General features: G+C 42.5%; 1 protein-coding gene across 7 annotated transcripts in view; it reads left to right on the forward strand.

Annotated features, from left to right (window-relative positions):
• LOC121232943 (solute carrier family 12 member 2-like) overlaps positions 1–22,532 on the forward strand; it is a 118,065-nt gene that overhangs the window by 74,516 nt on the left and 21,017 nt on the right. For 5 of the 7 annotated variants that reach the window (XM_041121453.1, XM_041121454.1, XM_041121455.1 and 2 more), the window contains 4 exons: positions 9,222–9,333; positions 12,003–12,143; positions 12,358–12,464; positions 16,170–16,249. In XM_041121453.1, coding sequence (XP_040977387.1) covers positions 9,222–9,333; positions 12,003–12,143; positions 12,358–12,464; positions 16,170–16,249 — 440 coding nt within the window. Of the gene's footprint in view, positions 1–9,221; positions 9,334–12,002; positions 12,144–12,357; positions 12,465–16,169; positions 16,250–19,677; positions 19,822–22,532 lie in introns of all 7 variants that reach the window. The other 2 variants (XM_041121459.1, XM_041121458.1) reach the window with 1 other exon arrangement.

Genomic DNA, 22,532 nt, shown 5'->3' on the forward strand with positions numbered 1-22,532 from the left:
TACTCTGTAATTCATCTCTATTTCTATATATCACCCAAGCAACTTCTAATAATTTTCCCCAGTCTCGAGAATCTGCTCCTTGTAATTTTTGTAATTTCCTTCTGATATCATCAGAGGATTGTCCTATAAATAAAGGAGCCAATTGAGCTTTTCCTTCTTCAGACTCAGGATCCATATTAGTATATTTCCTAGCAGCATCTTTTAATCTGCTTAGAAATTCAGTGGGAGACTCTTTTCTATCTTGTTTAATTTCATATAATTTAGACATGTTAATTGCCTTAGGCATAGCGTTTCTAATTCCGAATAGAACCCATTTTCGATATTGATCTAGCAGTCTTCTCTGAGCCAAATTATTAGGATCCCATTTGGGATCAGTAGATGGAAAATTTTGTTCCACTGTTCCTTGTAATACTCCAGAAGCCACTTGTGCTTCTACCTGGGTTTTAGCAGCTCTCCGGATCATATCTCTTTCTGCACTATCAAAAAGTACATCCATTATTTCTTGTATGTCTTTCCAATCAGGATCCTGAGTCTGAATCATTGTTTCAAAAGTGCGGGCTGTTTGATCGGGGTTTTCTCGATAGCTCCCAGCTGCTACTTTCCAGTTATTTAAATCCACAATAGAAAAGGGTACTTGAATAGTTGCCACACCCTCAGTCCCAAGGGCCTGACGAAGAGGAGCTTGAACAACTTTGCTCTGTTTAGCTCTCGTTCGCCCTGTGACAGGACTACTCATGGGCTCTCTTTCATCACTATTTCTGGGAACAGCACTAGGTGGGGCCCTTCGGGATCCAGTTATCATTTCAGTATCATCCTCTCGTTCTTGCTTGTATAACTTTAAACATCTTTGCGGGATACTACATGCAGAACAGCACCTTTTGAGCTTATTGTCACCTTTTTGTTTCCTTCTTTTTCTAAAGATCATCCTATTCACAGGCCACTTTTCCCCTTCATCAAGCTTATACAGAGGCCACTAATGATTACAGTATTTAATCAAATCTTCTTTGCACATGTTGTCACCCAGAACACCCCCCAGCTGTTTCCAGTGTTTCAAAATACACCCCAAAGGCGATTTTTTAGGGATTTCACTCGATTGCCCTGTTCCCATTATCAATACCTTCAATATACAAAAATCAAAAATTGGAAAGTCAAATATCAGAGCCTAAGTCAAAATACCAAGCAGAATTAATCAGAGATCTAAGGTCAAATCCAAAATCCATGGTCAAATCCAAAATCCATAGTCAAATCCCAAAGCCTTAATCAAAGTACCAAATAGAGCAATTCTCAGAAGCCAAACCAGATGGGTATCTCTGTCTTCAACCAGTGAGACAACTACCCTTTATCAGAGAAGTACTTCTACCAGAATACTAGATTTTTAAGGATCCGTTTATATTTTTTCCTTGCTGACTTCTCTCAGTCAGGCTTACAGGTAAGAGTACCAGACCAGAATACCAGAACCAGGTTAATCAAAAGAATGGCTTTAAAGAAAATCTTACCAGTGGCCTTGGCTTGTGAGCCCGGGGAACGGGGATCAAGGGTCTCCCCAAGAAATCTCAGTGCAGGCTCGAGGTCCTGCGATCCCGCATCCGTCGAGTCTCAGAAGCCTTGTCCCATCTGGGGTGCCAAAATGATACCGAAAAGCCGGTCGAAGAAACTCTCTAAGACTCGTTTTGGAGTTTTAGAAAGCAGGCATTCTTTATTGCAGCGCTGGATGCATGGGGGATAGTTCCACCTAGCGTGCATGCCACAGCTTCAGCACAAACAGGTTATATGGAGTAACTAATTGCATATTAATCAGATTAGTATACATATACATAAAAATGATTGTAACTGATTATCATAGTACTGCCTACATCCGATCATGCGCAATGAAGAATTCATTTGAGTCGAAGGGCTGCTTTTACGACCACCGACCCATTTGAAGTTCTTGTTGGCTGTCCTTGAAGTCTTTGTTCTTGTCCTTGTTCTTTGATCTTGAAGCTTAACGCAGTTTCAATCACATGTGGTCAGTTTCAACATTGTTCTCATCTAGCGTACAGGAACATCTAGTCATAAGAGCCAAGAACTGCCAAACTTGTGAGTAACTGCCTCTACTAGTTAATTGCTTGGCTATACTTTTGTCTATTGTTTCAATCATAGTGTTAGTATAAGATTTCTAATAATTATTTACCAAATCTCACTTTTACAGTCACCTAGCAGCAAACCAGTTTCCACGGCTGGTGCAAAATATTAAAACCATCAGAATATTTAGACATACCATACAGAATGTATGGACATATGCTATCAATTCCCCCCTTTCTGTTGGAGGCTACTAATTCTTTTAGTAGTCTCACTTGAACAAAGATTATGTCACAGCTCATTATAGATAGCTAAAAGTGACACAGATTATAACAATGATGATAACTACTTCTCTTGCTTTGTTGGTGCGACAAGGGAAAGCCTCAGGCCACCCAGTAAAGGTATCAACTCGAACTAGGATATATCAATATCCTTCTTTTCGAGGCAATTCTGTAAAATCAATTTGCCAATACTCTCCTGGAGAATTTCCTTGCTTAGTAATTCCAAAAAAGATTTTATTATTGGTTTTGGGATTATCACATATACAAATTTCACATCTACTTTTAATTGTTCGAATAATTTTTATCATATCTCTACTCAAAATACACTTTTGTCATATCTCTACTCAAAATACACTTTTGTAAATGTTTAACAAGGTTTTCTGTTCCCCAATGTACTTTGTTATGTTCAGCTTGGGCAATTTCTCTCATTATTGTGGGTGGGACTATTATTTGACCTGTCGGTGTTACAGCCCATCCTGTTTCATTTTTATTAGCCTGCAATTTAATAATTAATTCTTCATCTTTTTCATTATAATTTGGAGCTTCTTTAGGCAAGTTTACACTTTTCTCTGGAACTAGTGCTAGGATGCCTTTTTCTGCAGCCTCTTTAGCAGCTTTATCAGCCAATCGGTTACCTGTTTCAGGAACAGTCTTACCTGACTGATGTGCTTTACAGTGCATTATCGCAATGCTGCTGGGCTAACAATTTCAGTATTTGTTCTGCATGCTGAATGGTGGTTCCTTGTGCAGATAACAGTCCTCTTTCTTTCCATATCGCTCCATGTGCATGTACTACTCCAAAAGTATACTTTGAGTCTGTCCAAATGTTGACTCGCTTTCCTTGACTTAGTTCCAGCGCTCGAGTAAGAGCTATCAATTCAGCCTTTTGGGCAGATACATTTGAAGGAAAAGCTCACAATTCAATTACCTTCTCAGTAGTGGTTACCGCATATCCTGATAAACGTTTTCCTTCACGGATGAAACTGCTTCCGTTGGTATACGGTTCCCAATCTGTTTCTTCCACTGGTGCATCTCGGAGATCTGGTCGGCTGGAGTAGACTTCTTCAATTGTCTGCAGGCAGTCATGTTCTAATTCTCCTTCAACTTGATCAGTTGTTAAAAAACACAGCAGGGTTAACGATAGTAGTAGTTTTTAAGTAAACATCATCTTGCTCCAGCAACACCACTTGGTATTTCAGCATTCTACTAGGGGATAACCAATGCCTCCCTTTCTGTTCGAGCACAGTAATTATCATATGGGGAACATACACAGTAATTCTTTGTCCTAAGGTGAACTTGCGAGCTTCTTGGATCAGTAGCACAGTTGCAGCGACGGCTCTCAGACAACCAGGCCATCCCAGACTCACATTGTCTAATTGCTTCGAGAAGTAGGCCACAGCTCACCGACTTGGTCCCAGATATTGGGCCAGGACACCCAGAGCTATACCTTTTCTTTCATGAGTAAAGAGTTCAAAGGTCTTTGTGAGATCTGGCAGGCCTAGGGCTGGCACCTCCATTAGAGCCTGGTTTAGTTCTTTGAAAGCAGCTTTCCCGGCATCAGTCCAATCTATAAATCCATTGTTTGAGGTTTTGAGCTGCTCGTATAAAGGTCGGACCAGCAAGCCATAATTTGCAATCCACAGGCGACACCACCCAACCATTCCCAGAAATGCTCGCAATTCTTTTAGAATCTTAGGTTCAGGGAGACGACAAATTGCCTCCTTTCTCTCAGTTCCTAATCGTCTCTGTCCTTTCAGGATTTCAAAACCCAAATAAGTTACTCCTCTCTGGGTTATTTGGGCTTTTTCTTTTGACACTCGATATCCACTGATTCCCAAAAAGTTCAAAAGGCTAATAGTTAACTTTGTGGGTTGTTCTTCTGTCTCAGCTGCAATTAACAGATCATCCACATATTGCAATAAGATTCCTCGATTATTGTCTTTCTTCCAAATCTCTAATTCTTGTGCCAATTGATTTCCAGAAATGGTAGGGCTGTTCTTAAAGCCTTGAGGCAAGACTGTCCATGTATATTGTGTTTTTCTCCCAGTCTCAGGATTTTCCCATTCAAAAGCAAAAAGCTCTTGACTATTGGGATCCAAGGGAATACAGAAAAAGGCATCTTTTAAGTCTAACACTGTGAACCATTCTTGTTTCTCGGTTAGGGTTGTTAACAAAGTATAAGGATTTGCTACTACCGGAAGAATATCTTGTACTATTTGATTTATTGCTCTGAGGTCTTGAACTAATCTGTAATCTTTACCATTACAGTAATGTAATCAACCATTAGCCTTCTTAACAGGCAGGATTGGGGTGTTATATTTGGATTCACATTCTATTAACAATTTGTACTTTAGAAATTTTTGTATTATCAGTACTAACCCTTTCTGACTTTCCAGTTTTAGGGGGTACTGTTTAATTCTTACTGGACTCGATCCTGGCTTTAAATCAATCCTCACAGGCTCTGCTCTTTTGGATTTACCAGGAACTTCCCCAGCCCAGACGATTAGAATTACAGCATTATTTACTTCAACTGGTATGATCTTCTGCCTTCGGTAATCGTCCTGTAACAACAAAGCCACTGCTTCGATATGTTTAGTTTCTGGAATTAAAATTTTAATCTCTCCATTTAAAAATTTAATTTCTGCCTCCAATTTCTCAAGTAGGTCTCTCCCTAACAGGGGTTTAGGAGAATTTGGCAAATACAGAAACTGATGAGTGACCCATTGCTTTCCTAATTTCATCGTCAAAGGCTTAAAGAAAGGTCTAGTCTCTCGTTCACCTGTCACACCAACACCACTAATTTCCTCAGAACTTAACTCCCCCTCTAAGGTATTTAAAACTGAAGAGGTGGCTCCAGTGTCAACTAAAATTCAATTTTCTGTTCTCCCAGGTTAGCTGTAACCAGAGCTTCTGCTGGGAGACTCCCCTCCGGTCCCCGTCAGATACTTTCACTCAACTTTCCCAAGAAAGGGGGAACTTGCTGAGGTTGCGCAGTCGGAATTGGGATCAGTTGTGACCCTGTAGGTCTCAAAGGGGCATTCCCCTTTCCAGTGTCCTTCTTGTTTACAGTATGCACACTGATTCGGTCCCAGGGGCTGATTTAATCCCACTGGTGAGCCCAATCCAGTTCGTCTCCCTCGTCCCATTCCTCGACTGCATCCCCTTCCTTGGAGGGTAACTCCTCTGCCTCATCCCATGCCAGCTCCTACTTCTAAAGCAGCCACTAACCTTGCATTCATTTTACTCTGTAATTCATCTCTATTTCTATATATCACCCAAGCAACTTCTAATAATTTTCCCCAGTCTCGAGAATCTGCTCCTTGTAATTTTTGTAATTTCCTTCTGATATCATCAGAGGATTGTCCTATAAATAAAGGAGCCAATTGAGCTTTTCCTTCTTCAGACTCAGGATCCATATTAGTATATTTCCTAGCAGCATCTTTTAATCTGCTTAGAAATTCAGTGGGAGACTCTTTTCTATCTTGTTTAATTTCATATAATTTAGACATGTTAATTGCCTTAGGCATAGCGTTTCTAATTCCGAATAGAACCCATTTTCGATATTGATCTAGCAGTCTTCTCTGAGCCAAATTATTAGGATCCCATTTGGGATCAGTAGATGGAAAATTTTGTTCCACTGTTCCTTGTAATACTCCAGAAGCCACTTGTGCTTCTACCTGGGTTTTAGCAGCTCTCCGGATCATATCTCTTTCTGCACTATCAAAAAGTACATCCATTATTTCTTGTATGTCTTTCCAATCAGGATCCTGAGTCTGAATCATTGTTTCAAAAGTGCGGGCTGTTTGATCGGGGTTTTCTCGATAGCTCCCAGCTGCTACTTTCCAGTTATTTAAATCCACAATAGAAAAGGGTACTTGAATAGTTGCCACACCCTCAGTCCCAAGGGCCTGACGAAGAGGAGCTTGAACAACTTTGCTCTGTTTAGCTCTCGTTCGCCCTGTGACAGGACTACTCATGGGCTCTCTTTCATCACTATTTCTGGGAACAGCACTAGGTGGGGCCCTTCGGGATCCAGTTATCATTTCAGTATCATCCTCTCGTTCTTGCTTGTATAACTTTAAACATCTTTGCGGGATACTACATGCAGAACAGCACCTTTTGAGCTTATTGTCACCTTTTTGTTTCCTTCTTTTTCTAAAGATCATCCTATTCACAGGCCACTTTTCCCCTTCATCAAGCTTATACAGAGGCCACTAATGATTACAGTATTTAATCAAATCTTCTTTGCACATGTTGTCACCCAGAACACCCCCCAGCTGTTTCCAGTGTTTCAAAATACACCCCAAAGGCGATTTTTTAGGGATTTCACTCGATTGCCCTGTTCCCATTATCAATACCTTCAATATACAAAAATCAAAAATTGGAAAGTCAAATATCAGAGCCTAAGTCAAAATACCAAGCAGAATTAATCAGAGATCTAAGGTCAAATCCAAAATCCATGGTCAAATCCAAAATCCATAGTCAAATCCCAAAGCCTTAATCAAAGTACCAAATAGAGCAATTCTCAGAAGCCAAACCAGATGGGTATCTCTGTCTTCAACCAGTGAGACAACTACCCTTTATCAGAGAAGTACTTCTACCAGAATACTAGATTTTTAAGGATCCGTTTATATTTTTTCCTTGCTGACTTCTCTCAGTCAGGCTTACAGGTAAGAGTACCAGACCAGAATACCAGAACCAGGTTAATCAAAAGAATGGCTTTAAAGAAAATCTTACCAGTGGCCTTGGCTTGTGAGCCCGGGGAACGGGGATCAAGGGTCTCCCCAAGAAATCTCAGTGCAGGCTCGAGGTCCTGCGATCCCGCATCCGTCGAGTCTCAGAAGCCTTGTCCCATCTGGGGTGCCAAAATGATACCGAAAAGCCGGTCGAAGAAACTCTCTAAGACTCGTTTTGGAGTTTTAGAAAGCAGGCATTCTTTATTGCAGCGCTGGATGCATGGGGGATAGTTCCACCTAGCGTGCATGCCACAGCTTCAGCACAAACAGGTTATATGGAGTAACTAATTGCATATTAATCAGATTAGTATACATATACATAAAAATGATTGTAACTGATTATCATAGTACTGCCTACATCCGATCATGCGCAATGAAGAATTCATTTGAGTCGAAGGGCTGCTTTTACGACCACCGACCCATTTGAGATTCTGTTGGCTGTCCTTGAAGTCTTTGTTCTTGTCCTTGTTCTTTGATCTTGAAGCTTAACGCAGTTTCAATCACATGTGGTCAGTTTCAACATTGTTCTCATCTAGCGTACAGGAACATCTAGTCATAAGTGCCAAGAACTGCCAAACTTGTGAGTAACTGCCTCTACTAGTTAATTGCTTGGCTATACTTTTGTCTATTGTTTCAATCATAGTGTTAGTATAAGATTTCTAATAATTATTTACCAAATCTCACTTTTACAGTCACCTAGCAGCAAACCAGTTTCCACGGCTGGTGCAAAATATTAAAACCATCAGAATATTTAGACATACCATACAGAATGTATGGACATATGCTATTATGAGTATTAATGAACTTTCCACTTCTGACGAGCTGGCTGTTGTAGGCATAAACCGCAAAACTTGAAGTCTAATAATGAAATGACTTTTCTTTCTGAAATTCTAAGAATATGTGACATTAAAATCCCTCATTATTTACAAACATCCTACTATTACATCCAGTCACATCGTTAATGGGTGAAAAAACAACCTGACTTAAGAAAAAAATGAATCTCTGCTCTGATGCCTGGAATACCTCCTCCCTCTCCTTCTTCACTGACCTTGGTATCTGCAGGATTGTTTCTCTCACATTTGTTCTTACTCTTCTCTCTCACAGCTGCTGTGCAGTGTTTTTTACCCTTTCTTAACTATGTTATCACAAAGGTGCCACCAACTTCACTCATTGGCTCATCTTTGGGCTGCAGTGGGTCTGCATCTGACTGCAACTGGCTCTGTCCAACATGGGGGCAGTCTGTGTTCCCTTCTCACAGAGGCCACCCCTGCAGCCCCTCCTGCTACTAAAACCTTGCCACATAAATCCAATACAATAGCTTTTTGAGTTGTAACCTTCTCTAATCATTTTCCAGAGGAGGTATAGATCTCCACATAAGCCAGTTAAAAGTACACTGGCTTTAGGAGTACTTTTTTGTTACTCTTTTTAGACTGACTCTGATTTCTAACCTATGGCAAAAAATGTTTTGAATTTTAGAGGTACATACTAAAACTAACTGGTTCTAGTATGGAAAATGAACTGCAGCTGTTATAGGGATTGAGACACATTGACAAATGTCTTCTAGTGATTCTTATGGTTTAAAAAAAATAAAAATCTTCTGAAATGAATGAGACTGGATACTTCAACTTCTAAAATTTATTATAAGGATCAATCAATAATTAATTAATAGATGAATAATGAATTAATAATGAATAACTTATTTCACTTTACAGTTGTTTGGCTGTGCTTTCTGAATGATAGTGATAAAAGCATATGATTCCAATTCTTCTGTTGGACAGAGAAGAACCTAAGCCAGAACATGTAAAAGGATGTGACTTAAAAGATGGGGGAAGAAATTTATCCCTCTGACTTAGTCTTGTCTAAATCCTGTGTCTGATCTTTTAAAATGTGTAAATATTCAGACTTAGTGGGATTATAGAGTTTGGAACCAATTAATTCATCATAAGTATGCTGACAATTGTGAAAGAATGATCTTTTCCTAATTTAACATAATCTTCTACAAGCAGATGAGGATATTACCTCTCCTATGAGGATTACGGTCTCGTGGTCAATATTTTGGAGAGACCTCTCTTTGTAAAAAGTAAGTAAACAAAACTCCAGAGGAAATGACTTCTAACCTTTTTTCCCCCTCTCTTCACAATTCTAGACCTCAGTGCTTAATTATGACAGGTGCTCCAAACTCACGTCCAGCTTTGCTTCACCTTGTCCATGCTTTCACCAAAAATGTGGGCTTGATGATCTGTGGCCATGTACATATGGTAAGTGTATTCTTTCTTTTTACTTTAAAGTTACCTTGACTTTTTTACAAAACTGTCATTTCCTTCAAGTGAAAGATGTTAGTTTCCTGAGAAGTGCAAAAATTGAGATTTACTGGTGGGATCCACTCATGTAGGGGTCACCACATTTGCAGTTAGGTGTGTTACACCTTTAGGGAAGCTAATATGGCAGTTAACATAAACATCAGAATGTGCTTTGCATCACTTCTTATCCACTTTTAAAGGAAAGTCTTGCAGTAGGAGTTGTGGTTTAGGATATGCATATGTATGGGATGGGAGGAAACTTAGCAAAATTAGAATCTTTGATCATTTGATACTTAAATGCTTTGGAAGATTTGTAGGAGTAAAGTGAATATTGGAATACAGTCTGGGCCTTTTTCTGTCCTTGTATCATTCAGTCTTGTGTTCTCTCATACTTTGGACAGAGCAGTCAGTCAAAATGACAGCAGTATACAGCTGCCTAAGTTAGTGTTGTCTTCCCTGAAAGAAAACACATTTTTCTTTCTGCAGTAAATGTAATTGCATTCTGTACTGGGTTTGTGTGGCAAGATTTTAGTAGCGGGGAGGCTACAGGGGTGGCTTCTGTGAGAAGCTGCTAGAAGCTTCCCCTATGTCTGACAGAGCCAATGCCAGCCGGCTCCAAGACGGACCCGCCGCTGGCCAAGGCCGTGCCAATGAGCAACGCTGGTAGCGCCTCTGGGATAACATATGTAAGAAGGGAAAAAAGTTGCAGCAGCACAGAAACTGCAGCCAGAGAGAGGGGTGAGAATATGTGAGAGAAACAACTCTGCAGACACCAAGGTCAGTGAAGAAGGAGGGGGAGGACGTGCTCCAGGTGCCGGAGCAGAGATTCCCCTGCAGCCTGTGGTGAAGACCATGGTGAGGCAGGCTGTTCTCCTGCAGCCCATGGAGGTTAATGGTGGAGCAGATATCCACCTGCAGCCCGTGGAGGACCCCACACCAGAGCAGGTGGATGCCCCCGAAGGAGGCTGTGACCCCATGGGAAGCCTGCGCTGGAGCAGGCTCCTGGCAGGACCTGTGGACCCGTGGAGAGAGGTGCCCACGTTGGAGCAGGTTTTCTGGCAGGACTTGTGACCCTGTGGGGGACCCATGCTGGAGCAGGGGAAGAGTGTGAGGAGTCCTAGCCCCGAAGAAGATGAAGCGGCAGAGACAATGTGTGATGAAATGATCATAACCCCCATTCCCCATCCCCCTGCGCCGCTGGGGGGGTAGGTAGAGAATGCGGGAGTGAAGCTGTGCCCGTGAAGAAGGGAGGGGTGGCATGGAAGGTGTTTTAAGATTTGGTTTTGTTTCTCATTACCCTACTCTGGTTGAATAGCAATATATTAAGTTAATTTTCCCCAAGTCGAGTCTGTTTTCCCCTTGATGGTAATTGGTTGAGTGATCTCTCCCTGTCCTTATCTCGACCCATGAGCCCTTTGTTATATTTTGTCTCCCCTGTCCAGTTGAGGAGATGGAGTGATAGAGCGGCCTTGGTGGGCACCTGGCCTCCAGCCAGGGTCAACCCACCACACATTCCTATCTCAGACATGTTACCACAAAGGCTGCGATTTATCATAAGCAAATACATGGAGACTTGATTAGCTTTGTATGAATGAGGAAACTTGGATTCTCAAAAATTGCAGCTGAAACTTGTAAATTGTGGCTTTTTTTCTTTAGTTTAAATGAAGAGTCAAATCTTAAAGGTAGCTTTCTCCAAAGCTGTAAGACTCATGGCAATACATTCAGACACAGAATGGTTGAAACCGGAATATGAAACAGACTAGAAGCAGAAATATTTGGGACTGGTCTTAATCAAGCTGCAGATCTCAGTCTTTCATCTGGATATTTTCCCAGATCATAAAATGGTAGAACAATGTAAAAATAAATAGTAATATAAAGTGATAATGCAATTTAAAATCTTGGTAATTTGAGTGGGTTTGATAGCTATGTGGAAGCTAGCAGTCCACAGAAGAAGTGTAGGTAACTGAGTCAAATTACTGGTTTTGTAAGAAACATAAGAGACTGAGCCAGTTCTAAATCTCCCTTCATGGTAAATAGAACGCAGTGGTAGTCTTAATGTCTCAGGCAGCTGTTGCTTTTTGCTCCTCTAACCTGCTTCCACAGTCTGATCTTGGATTAGCAATGCAGACTTCATGTTGTGCTTCCATATGTTGTACTGAATCTCACCAGAAACAGTTTTCATAGAGCTCCAGTAGAGAGACTACTGTGACGAAAGCTTTCTGAAATAGCGGTAGGAGGGAGCAATAGTAGGATTATGTATAAATGTAGGCAAAATCAATTTTAGTACAGCTTGAAACAAATAGTCCCATAAAACCTAATATTAAGTCATCTTATATCCATGTATATTTTGTTACAGAGCCCTTTTCTTTTAAAATTATGTTATGCTTTGGAGGACAAGCTTATGCCACAAGCTGGTGAAGTGGTTGTGCTCTGCAGGAACAAGAATGTTTAAGGTTGAGGAATCCTCATCCTAAAAATGAGAATGTGGTTCACTCTTTAAGAAGCATGTTTTGAGGTTCTTCAAGTTTGATTTGGATTCTAGCAGTGAAATAAAAAAAATGTGCTTTATTACTACTGATACTCATATTTCTTGTTCCCTCTCCCCCTTCATTTCCTTCTTTTGAAAGGGTTCTCAGAGGCAAGCAGTGAAGGAACGGTTAAGTGATCTGGCCAAATATCAGCAATGGCTTATTAAAAACAAGATGAAGGCCTTCTATGCACCAGTGCATGCGGAGGATTTGAGGGATGGAGGACAGTATTTAATGCAGGTACACCTGTCTCCTCTGTTTTTTTTTTAATGGAAGTGGTGAGGATGAACATAAAAAAATTAAATGTTTTTATACTTGCATGTTGAAGTATTTTCATTATGCAAAATTTTCCTAAAACTTTTAAAAATACTTGTATGCTTAAAAAAAAAAAAGGGAAACCCTTTAGTTGCTTCAGTAACTTTTAGTTTTAAAAAATAATTTGTGTTCTCCTTAGGCTGCTGGTCTGGGTAGAATGAGACCTAACACCCTTGTTCTTGGATTTAAGAGAAACTGGAGACAAGCTGACATTAGAGATGTTGAGACCTATATAAATTTACTCCAGTAAGTAGAAAATGCAGAAATGTGGATAACTCTTAATAGCAAATGAACTGAAATGAAACATAAGTCAAAGAATTTTTATCTCAAAAAGATTAGTTACACAAGCTTTCTTCTACATGCTTTCAGATGCTTTCCAATTTTCCACATTGCTGATCCAACAATCTTCAATACAGTATTTTTTCTGATATGGAAATTAATAATCAGCTGTTTTACAGTTTGAACAGGTTAAATTTCTATTTAATAACCCTTTCTGCATATAGACAGCATTGTGGCAGTGGTCTGAGATTTAATTAAGAGTTACAGTCTTTGGAGATTAAGTCTAGAAAATGAATAAACTCATGCTAAATTTTCATTTTCCAGTCAAACCTTGTGCTATAATAAGTAGAATATTGTATTGGGTTTGCGTGGCAAGGTTTTGGTAGCGGGGGAGCTACAGGGGTGGCTTCTGTGAGAAGCTGCTAGAAGCTTCCCCTATGTCTGACAGAGCCAATGCCAGCTGGCTCCAAGACAGACCCGCCGCTGGCCAAGGCCGAGCCAATGAGCAACGCTGGTAGCGCCTCTGGGATAACATATGTAAGAAGGGAAAAAAGTTGCAGCAGCACAGAAACTGCAGCCAGAGAGAGGGGTGAGAATATGTGAGAGAAACAACCCTGCAGACACCAAGGTCAGTGAAGAAGGAGGGGGAGGACGTGCTCCAGGTGCCGGAGCAGAGATTCCCCTCCAGCCCATGGTGAAGACCATGGTGAGGCAGGCTGTTCTCCTGCAGCCCATGGAGGTTAACAGTGGAGCAGATATCCACCTGCAGCCCGTGGAGGACCCCACACCACAGCAGGCGGAATCCGCCCGAAGGAGGCTGTGACCCCATGGGAAGCCTGCGCTGGAGCACACTCCTGGCAGGACCTGTGACCCAGTGGAGAGAGTAGCCCACATTGGAGCAGGTTTTCTGGCAGGACTTGTGACCCCGTGGGGGACCCACGCTGGAGCAGTGTGCTCCTGAAGGACTGCACCCTGTGGAAGGGACCCATGCTGGAGCAGTTTGTGAAGAACTGCAGCCCGTGGGAAGAACTCACGTTGGAGAAGTTCATGGAGAACCGTCTCCTGTGGGAGGGACCCCACGCTGGAGCAGGGGAAGAGTGTGAGGAGTCCTGGCCCTGAGGAGGAAGGAGCGGTAGAGACAACATGTGATGAACTGATCGTAACCCCCATTCCCCATCCCCCTGTGCCGCTCGGGGGGAGGAGGTAGAAGAGTTGGGAGTGAAGCTGTGCCCATGAAGAAGGGAGGGGTGGGGGGAAGGTGTTTTAAGATTTAGTTTTGTTTCTCATTACCCTACTCTGGTTTGATTGGCAATAAATTAAGTTAATTTTCCCCAAGTCGAGCCTGTTTTGCCCATGACCGTAATTGGTGAGTAATCTCTCCCTGTCCTTATCTCGACCATGAGCCTTTCATTATATTTTGTCTCCCCTGTCCAGTTGAGGAGACGGAGTGATAGAGCGGCTTTGGTGGACACCTGGCATCCAGCCAGGGTCAACCCACCAGAAATATTTGTTATAAATGATACACAGCACTGGACACACAAAGTAATACAGTAGCCAACAAGGAGATGGGAAAGGAAATCCCAGTGTAATTTGTCAGTTGTGAAAGTCTGACCACTTCTGGTTGAAAAAATTAATAGAATACCTTTCAACTACAAACATATTTAAGAAAAACAAAACTTGCTTCTCACACTTGCACTTACAGAGATTATTTTGTTGTTGTTGTTTGTCATGGTTTAACCCCAGCCATCAACTAAGCACCACACAGCCACTCACTCACTTCCCCCCTACCCAGTGCAATGGGGGAGAGAATCGGGAAAAGAAGTAAAACTCGTGGGTTGAGATAAGAACGATTTAATAGAACAGAAAAGAAGAAAATAATAATGATAATAATAATAATAATAATAAAATGACACTAATAATAATAATAAAAGGCTTGGAATATACAAGTGATGCACAATGCAATTGCTAACCACCTGCTGACCGATGCCCAGTTAGTTCCCGAGCAGTGATCCACCCTAGGCCAACTCCCCCCAGTTTATATACTGGACGTGACATCACATGGTATGGAATATTCCTTTGGCCACTTTGGGTCAGCTGCCCTGGCTGTGTCCCCTCCCAACTTCTTGTGCCCCTCCAGCCTTCTTGCTGGCTGGGCATGAGAAGCTGAAAAATCCTTGACTTTAGACTAAACACTACTTAGCAACAACTGAAAACATCAGTGTGTTATCAACATTCTTTTCATACTGAACCCAAAACATAACACTATACCAGCTACTAGAAAGAAAATTAACTCTATCCCAGCTGAAACCAGGACATTGTTATATGCTATTTAACCTGTTTTACTTGTGCTTTACCCTTGTCGGTTACTGTGCCTTCAAAAGAAAGAAGGGATGTAGGATTACAGGTAGAGATTTAAAAAAAAAAGGGGGGGGAGTGAAAAAAAACCCAAAACCTCTCCCACCACCAGTACCACCACCCTGGGTCCTTAAGAAAAATGCACCAAAGGCAGTGAAAAATAAGGGAAAAAGTTGGTTGCTTTTTCTTTGTGGGTGTGGGATCCATACTCCACACCCCACCCCCTCCATATTGATTTGGAATGTCTTGTGCTGGAGGAACTCTTAGGGCCAGAAAGTCATGTGGCTCTCCACATCCACAACAGAAAAACCTCAGGAGGTAGTAACTGTAGGTCAAGCATATTTTTGAAGTTTGAATTTTGAAAATTTCTGAAATGCACAATAGAAACACATCTGTAGAGATTTAACAAATTAATGTATTAAAAATGTCCACTGATGGGCAAAACATTTTCTTCTTACACCATACTCAGTTTTTATTGCATTTATTATAGAATATGTTGATACTTTGAACATTTCTCATTAAGTCTTACTACTTTTAAAGAAAAGCATTTAATGAGTGAAATCTTGTGGGATTTCTCTCTGAGGAAAGGACATGGGATTTCTCTGAATTATAGTTGTTTGTAAAGAGGTATCTATATTTAAAGTGTTGATGCTTAATGGCTAATGCAAACTGTATGATATGATTAAGTTTGTATTTTTATCTTTTAAGTCTTGGCTTTTTTGTTTTTCCTTTTACTCAGACTTTTATTCAGTCATTTATTCAAGCTTATTGCTTGTTTCTACAGTAATGAAGTTTTTCCTCTTAATTTCCTTTTTAATGGAGAGAATTCCTTCCCCCATCAGATATAATGGAAATAAGCACATTATACTTGTATCTAATTTGATTCTGAATTAAAATTTCATATCTTTTTTTAATCCCCAAATGTTTTGGAACACTTCAGAAATGTGTAGTCTGCAGATCAAGGAGATGTACTTGAAATAAAGCCCGTTTTTGATGGGAGGAATCAAAATTTAGATCTCCCAGTGTATTTTGTCATCATCTCTGCAGAACTCGACTGACTTGTTCGTGTTTCTTTTATTTAATCACCATTTTATATAGGAGAGAAAGAAAAGGGATCAGATAACCTTTATGTATGTTGCTTTTCAGGACATGGTGTTCAGTTCAATAATGCAGTTGATAGTTTGGAAATGAAAATGAAATTGTAACAAACTTAAATGGAGTTTAGTCTCTAAAATTTGTTCAAAAAGGATGCATAAAGTAGGCTTCTTGGGAAAGGAAAGGTTATAAAAGTGTTTTATTACTGTTTCTTTTGTGTAGTGATGCCTTTGACATCCAGTATGGTGTAGTTGTCATCCGCCTAAAAGAGGGCTTGGACATATCTCACCTTCAGGGACAAGGTAAGATTTATTTTGTTTCCTCTGGCAAATAGCTGTTCTTTTAAACACCACTTTCTGAAGCTGTTAAATGAAGATTTCTATTTTTTTTTAACAAAAACCCAAACCCACTCTTTTCATAGAAAAAAAATCATTTAAATTAATAAGCCTGTGTGGGTTGACCTTGGATAGCTGCCAGGTGCCCACCAAGCAGCTCTATCACCCCCCCTCCTCAACTGGACAGGGGGAGAAAATACAAAGAAAAGCTCATGGATTGAGATAAGGACAGGGAGATCACTCACCAATTATCGTCATGGGCAAAACAGACTCGACTTGGGGAAGATTAATTTAATTTATTGCCAATTAATAACAGAGTAGGATAATGTGAAATGAGAACAAATCTAAAAACACCTTCCCCCCACCCCCACCTTCTTCACAGGCACAGCTTCACTCCCAACTCTTCTACCTCCTCCCCCCGAGCGGCACAGGGAGATGGGGAATGGGGGTTGCTGTCAGTTCATAACTCTTCATCTCTGCTGCTCCTTCTTCCTCATGCTCTTCCCCTGCTCCAGCTTGGGGTCTCTCCCACAGGATACAGTCTTTCATGAACTTCTCCAATGTGAGTCCTTCCCATGGGCTGCAGTTCTTCAAGAACTTCTCCAGCATGGGTCCTTTCCACGGGGTGTAGTCCTTCAGGAATGGACTGCTCCAGCGTGGGTCCCCCACGGGGTCACAAGTCCTGCCAGAAAACCTGCTCCAGCATGGCCTCCTCTCTGTGGGCCGCAGTTCCTACTAGGATACTGCTCCAGTGTGGGATCTCCATGGGCTGCAGCTTTCTCCAGGGCATATCCACCTGCTCCGACGTGTGGTCCTCCATGGGCTGCAGGTGGATATCTGCTCCACTGTTAACCTCCATGGGCTGCAGGGGGACAGCCTGCCTCACCATGGTCTTCACCACAGGCTGCAGGGGAATCTCTGCTCCAGCACCTGGAGCACCTCCTCCCCCTCCTTCCTCACTGACCTTGGTGTCTGCAGGGTTGTTTCTCTCACATATTCTCACTCCTCTCTCTTCCATCTGCTGTTTCACAGCATTTTTTACCATTTCTTAAATATGTTATCACAGAGGCACTACCACTGTCGCTGATTTGCTGAGCTTTGGTCATCGGCCAGTCCAACTTGGAGCAGGCTGGAACTGGCTCTGTCTGACATGGGGGCAGCTTCTGGCATCTTCTCACAGAAGCCACCCTTGCAGCCTCCCCGCTACCAAAAACCTTGCCACAGAAACCTAACACAGCCTGACATCTATAAGAAGTATACCCTATGTTCAGCAACAGAACTTGGTTTTATATATATACAATGATCTGTATTTGTAAGCTGTATGTACTTGCTTCCCAATGACTTAATATGTTACTGAAAGAAAGTAAAGAGGCTACCAAATGGATATCAAGTACTTAAGACCCATGTCTAGAAATTAAGAAAATAATTTAGCAAAAGTTGCATGATCCAATAATTCTATGTTATGTATTTTTCCCCCTAACCTCAGCAACTTAGAGACCTCAACAGTAGTCTATCTTATGTTTGGAAAGGTTTTGTATTTTCAATGTAGAAGACTTGGTTGCACTTTGTAGGTAGTTGTCTTAAGCCGACTAGCATAATTTTAGTTGAATTCGAGCAGAATCATGAAGTAAGCCTGTGAACTTTGTTGGCAACTGTCTACTGAATTAATAATGTGTGATTTGTTTGCAGCCTGCTCCATGCAGTGTTGCTACAATGAGGAAGACTGCTTGTGACATAGAATCATAGAATCATAGAATCGTTTAGGTTGGAAAAGGCCTTTAAGATCATCGAGTCCAACTGTCAACCCAACACCATCATGCCCACTAAACCATGTCTTGAAGTGCCTCGTATATGTGTTTTTTAAATACCTCCAGGGATGGTGACTCAACCACTTCCCTGGGCAGCCTGTTCCAATGCCTGACAACCCTTTCAGTAAAGAATTTTTTTCTAATATCCAATCTAAACCTCCCCTGGCGCAACTTGAGGCCATTTCCTCTCGTTCTATCACTAGTTAATTGATAGAAGAGACCAGTACCCACCTCACTACAACCTCCTTTCAGGTAGTTGTAGAGAGCGATAAGGTCTCCCCTCAGCCTCCTTTTCTCCAGACTAAACAACCCCAGTTCCCTCAGCCGCTCCTCATAAGACTTGTGCTCCAGGCCCCTCACCAGCTTTGTTGCCCTTCTCTGGACATGCTCCAGCACCTCAATGTCTTTCCTGGAGTGAGGGGCCCAAAACTGAACACAGGACTCAAGGTGCAGCCTCACCAGTGCCGAGTACAGGACATGCAACTCATGCTGTGTAGGTGGCACCCTGTGGAAAGCGGGGATGGTTTTTCCTTCCCTGGAAATATACAAGGGTGTTAGGATTTAGAGGGAGGCAGAGAACTTGTTGCTGTGTGCAAGAGGGCAAAGCAGTATGAGAAAAACAGCAAGGAGCAGCTTGTTGTTCACACAGGACACTGCTAAGACGACTGGGAAAGCATAACTCCAAGGTGTCAGAAAAGTCTTATTAGTATCCACTGGGGTCTGTGTTGAGTTTGCTTGAACTCAACCATCAAGTAGCTCAACTGAAGCCAAGCCTGGAAGAAAACTTGGTGGTCTGGGCCATGGCTGGGGCCTTGTCTAAGGCTCATCCTCCACTTGGGTTAGGGTTTATATTTTTTCTCCTTTTGCATGGAAAATGTTGTACCAACCCCCCCCCCCCCAATATTTTTAAACAAAAAACAGGGTCTCAATGTCAGATAGAATTAGTAGTGTGACTCCATTAATATAATAGCAGAGAATGTGATACCTTTACCACACATTTCATACTTAAGTCATCTTGTCAGCAGTAGAGTTCCATTAGCAACACTTGAAAAGCTTTTTCTCTATACAGATGCTTAGTTAACGTTATTCTGGTATCTGTAGTTAGTGTTTCTTCTATTAAAGTCTGTCTTTTTTTTTTTCCTAGAGGCTTTTCCTTTGATCAAAGGGGGGAAATTTTTGCTAAAATAAGAAACATTTCTAGCCAATGTTTCCATTTAGTTCTTACTTTTTCAAATTCTGTTTATGTCAGAGGTACTGTGTCTTCATATTTTTACATTTTTAAAAGATGCACATAATATAAACATGAAGTTTGTACTTCCTCATTAGTAGCTAGCTCTGTTTTATGATTAGCCTATGGTAATGCAATAGACACCAAAAATCTGGGAAGTAGCAGGAATCTAAAGCTATTTTCAAAGGAGGAGCCTCTTTGTACTTTGAATCAGTTGATATAAGTTTTTGTTGTTTTCCATAGCATGGCAGTTGTAGTATAGTTTAACCAATTGTGAACTTTGCCAGTATAGTCACGTATCTCTGATACCGTTTGGCACAGATAAGTGGTTTATAAAGTGTTTCTTTGCTTACTAAAAGAAGAGATATTGTCATTCCAAGAAAAATCTCCATGTTCCAAGGATGTCATAGTAAAAGTGGATTATAGCAAGAAGGCCGAGACAGATGCTTTTTCTATAGCTTTTGTTCTGTCATCCAGTGAAAAAACTCCTGTTCTACATAAAGGTAACTTTCTAGTTAGCAATGAAACTTGAATTCTCACTCTTTCTCTCTCTGGTTCTTTTTTCATTCCCTCCCCCACCTTCCCCCAAGGAATTAGATAAGGTTGGGGTTTTTTTGTGGGAACAGAAGTGTCTCATGCTTTTCTAGCCATTGATGTTTAATCATTTAAGTATTTTGTTTTAGAATTTACCAGTACATAAAATAAATATTTGAGCTCTAGGCCTCTAAATAAAATAATTGGTAGACTACGAAGTACAATGGATTATTTTTTTGGTTTTAAATAGTTAATGAGATTGATGAGAAGCAGGCCACAGCTATATATTGAAAGTGCTGCTAAATTTGTGAAGGGTTCTTTACCTCAGACTACAATATTTTATTATATGCATATTAACAGACACAAATAATTCAGGATACTTTGACATTAAATGACTTTCCTCTTGTGGTTTAACCCCAGCCAGCAACTAAACACCATGCAGCCACTCACTCATTTCCCCCCCACCCAGTGGGATGGGGGAGAGAATCGTGAAAAAAAAGGTAAAACTCATATGTTGAGATAACAACAGTTTAATAGAACAGAAAGGAAGAAATTAATAAGGATAATAATAACAATAATAAAATGACAATAATAATAATAAAAGAATTGGAATATACAGAACAGGTGATGCACAATGGAGTTGATCACCACTCATGGACCGATGCCCAGTTAGTTCCCAAGCAGTGATCCACCCCTGTATGGGATTGGCGTGGCAAGATTTTAGTAGCGGGGAGGCTACAGGGGTGGCTTCTGTGAGAAGCTGCTAGAAGCTTCCCCTATGTCTGACAGAGCCAATGCCAGCTGGCTCCAAGACAGACCCGCCGCTGGCCAAGGCCGAGCCAATGAGCAACGCTGGTAGCGCCTCTGGGATAACATATGTAAGAAGGGAAAAAAGTTGCAGCAGCACAGAAACTGCAGCCAGAGAGAGGGGTGAGAATATGTGAGAGAAACAACTCTGCAGACACCAAGGTCAGTGAAGAAGGAGGGGGAGGAGGTGCTCCAGGTGCCGGAGCAGAGATTCCCCTGCAGCCTGTGGTGAAGACCATGGTGAGGCAGGCTGTTCTCCTGCAGCCCATGGAGGTTAATGGTGGAGCAGATCTCCACCTGCAGCCCGTGGAGGACCCCACACCACAGCAGGTGGATGCCCCCGAAGGAGGCTGTGACCCCATGGGAAGCCTGCGCTGGAGCAGGCTCCTGGCAGGACCTGTGGACCTGTGGAGAGGGGAGCCCACGTTGGAGCAGGTTTTCTGGCAGGACTTGTGACCCCGTGGGGGACCCACGCTGGAGCAGTGTGCTCCTGAAGGACTGCACCCTGTGGAAGGGACCCATGCTGGAGCAGTTCGTGAAGAACTGCAGCCCGTGGGAAGGACCCACGTTGGAGAAGTTCGTGGAGGACTGTCTCCTGTTGGAGGGACCCCACGCTGGAGCAGGGGAAGAGCGTGAGGAGTCCTGGCCCTGAAGAGGATGAAGCGTCAGAGACAATGTGTGATTGTATTGGTTTTGTTGGCAAGGTTTTGGTAGCCGGGGGGGGTTACAGGGGTGGCTTCTGTAAGAAGCTGCTAGAAGCTTCCCCTGTGTTCAAGAGAAAGCCAATACCAGCTCTGAGACGGACCCGCCGCCGGCCAAGGCCGAGCCAATCAGCGATAGCGGTAACGCCTCTGTGATAACATTTTTAAGAAGAAAAAAAAAAGTTGGGACAGGCAGATTCGGCAGCCGGAGAGAGGAGTGAGAACATGTAAGAGAAACAACTCTGCGGACACCAAGGTCAGTGAAGAAGGAGGGGGAGGAGATGCTCCAGGTGCCGGAGCAGAGATTCCCCTGCTGCCCGTGGTGAAGACCATGGTGAGGCAGGCTGTCCCCCTGCAGTCCATGGAGGTCCACGGTGGAGCAGATATCCACCTGCAGCCCGTGGAGGACCCCACGCCAGAGCAGGTGGGTTTCCCGAAGGAGGCTGTGACCCCGTGGGAACCCTGCGCTGGAGCAGGCTCCTGGCAGGACCTGCGGATCTGTGGAGAGAGGAGCCCACAGAGCAGGTTTTCTGGCAGGACTTGTGACCCCGTGGGGGACCCACGCTGGAGCAGTGTGCTCCTGAAGGACTGCACACCGTGGAAAGGACCCATGCTGGAGCAGTTCGTGAAGAACTGCAGCCCATGGGAAGGGCCCACGTTGGAGAAGTTCGTGGAGGACTGTCTCCCGTGGGTGGGACCCCACGTTGGAGCAGGGAAGAGTGTGATGAGTCCTCCCCCTGAGGAGGATGAAGCGGCAGAAAACAACGTGTGATGAACTGACCGTAAACCCCATCCCCGTTCCCCCTGTGCCGCTGGGGGGGGTTGGTAGAGAAGCCGGGAGTGAAGTTGAGCCCAGGAAGAAGGGAGGGGTGGAGGGAAGGTGTTCTGAGATTCGGGTTTTTTTCTCATTACCCTACTCTGGTTGATTTGTAATAAAGCAAGTTAATTTTCCCCAAGTTGAGTCTGTTTTGCCCGTGACGGTAAGTGATGAGTGATATCTCTCCTGTCCTTATCTCGACCCACAAGCTCTTTGTTATATTTTCTCTCCCCTGTCCAGCTGAGGAGGGGGAGTGATAGAATGGCTTTGGTGGGCACCTGGCAACCAGCCAGGGTCAACCCATCACAGTGATGAACTGATCGTAACCCCCATTCCCCATCCCCCTGCGCTGCTG

The sequence above is a fragment of the Aquila chrysaetos genome, assembly GCF_900496995.4.
Source record: "Aquila chrysaetos chrysaetos chromosome W unlocalized genomic scaffold, bAquChr1.4 W_unloc_2, whole genome shotgun sequence".
Taxonomy (NCBI): Eukaryota; Metazoa; Chordata; class Aves; order Accipitriformes; family Accipitridae; genus Aquila; species Aquila chrysaetos.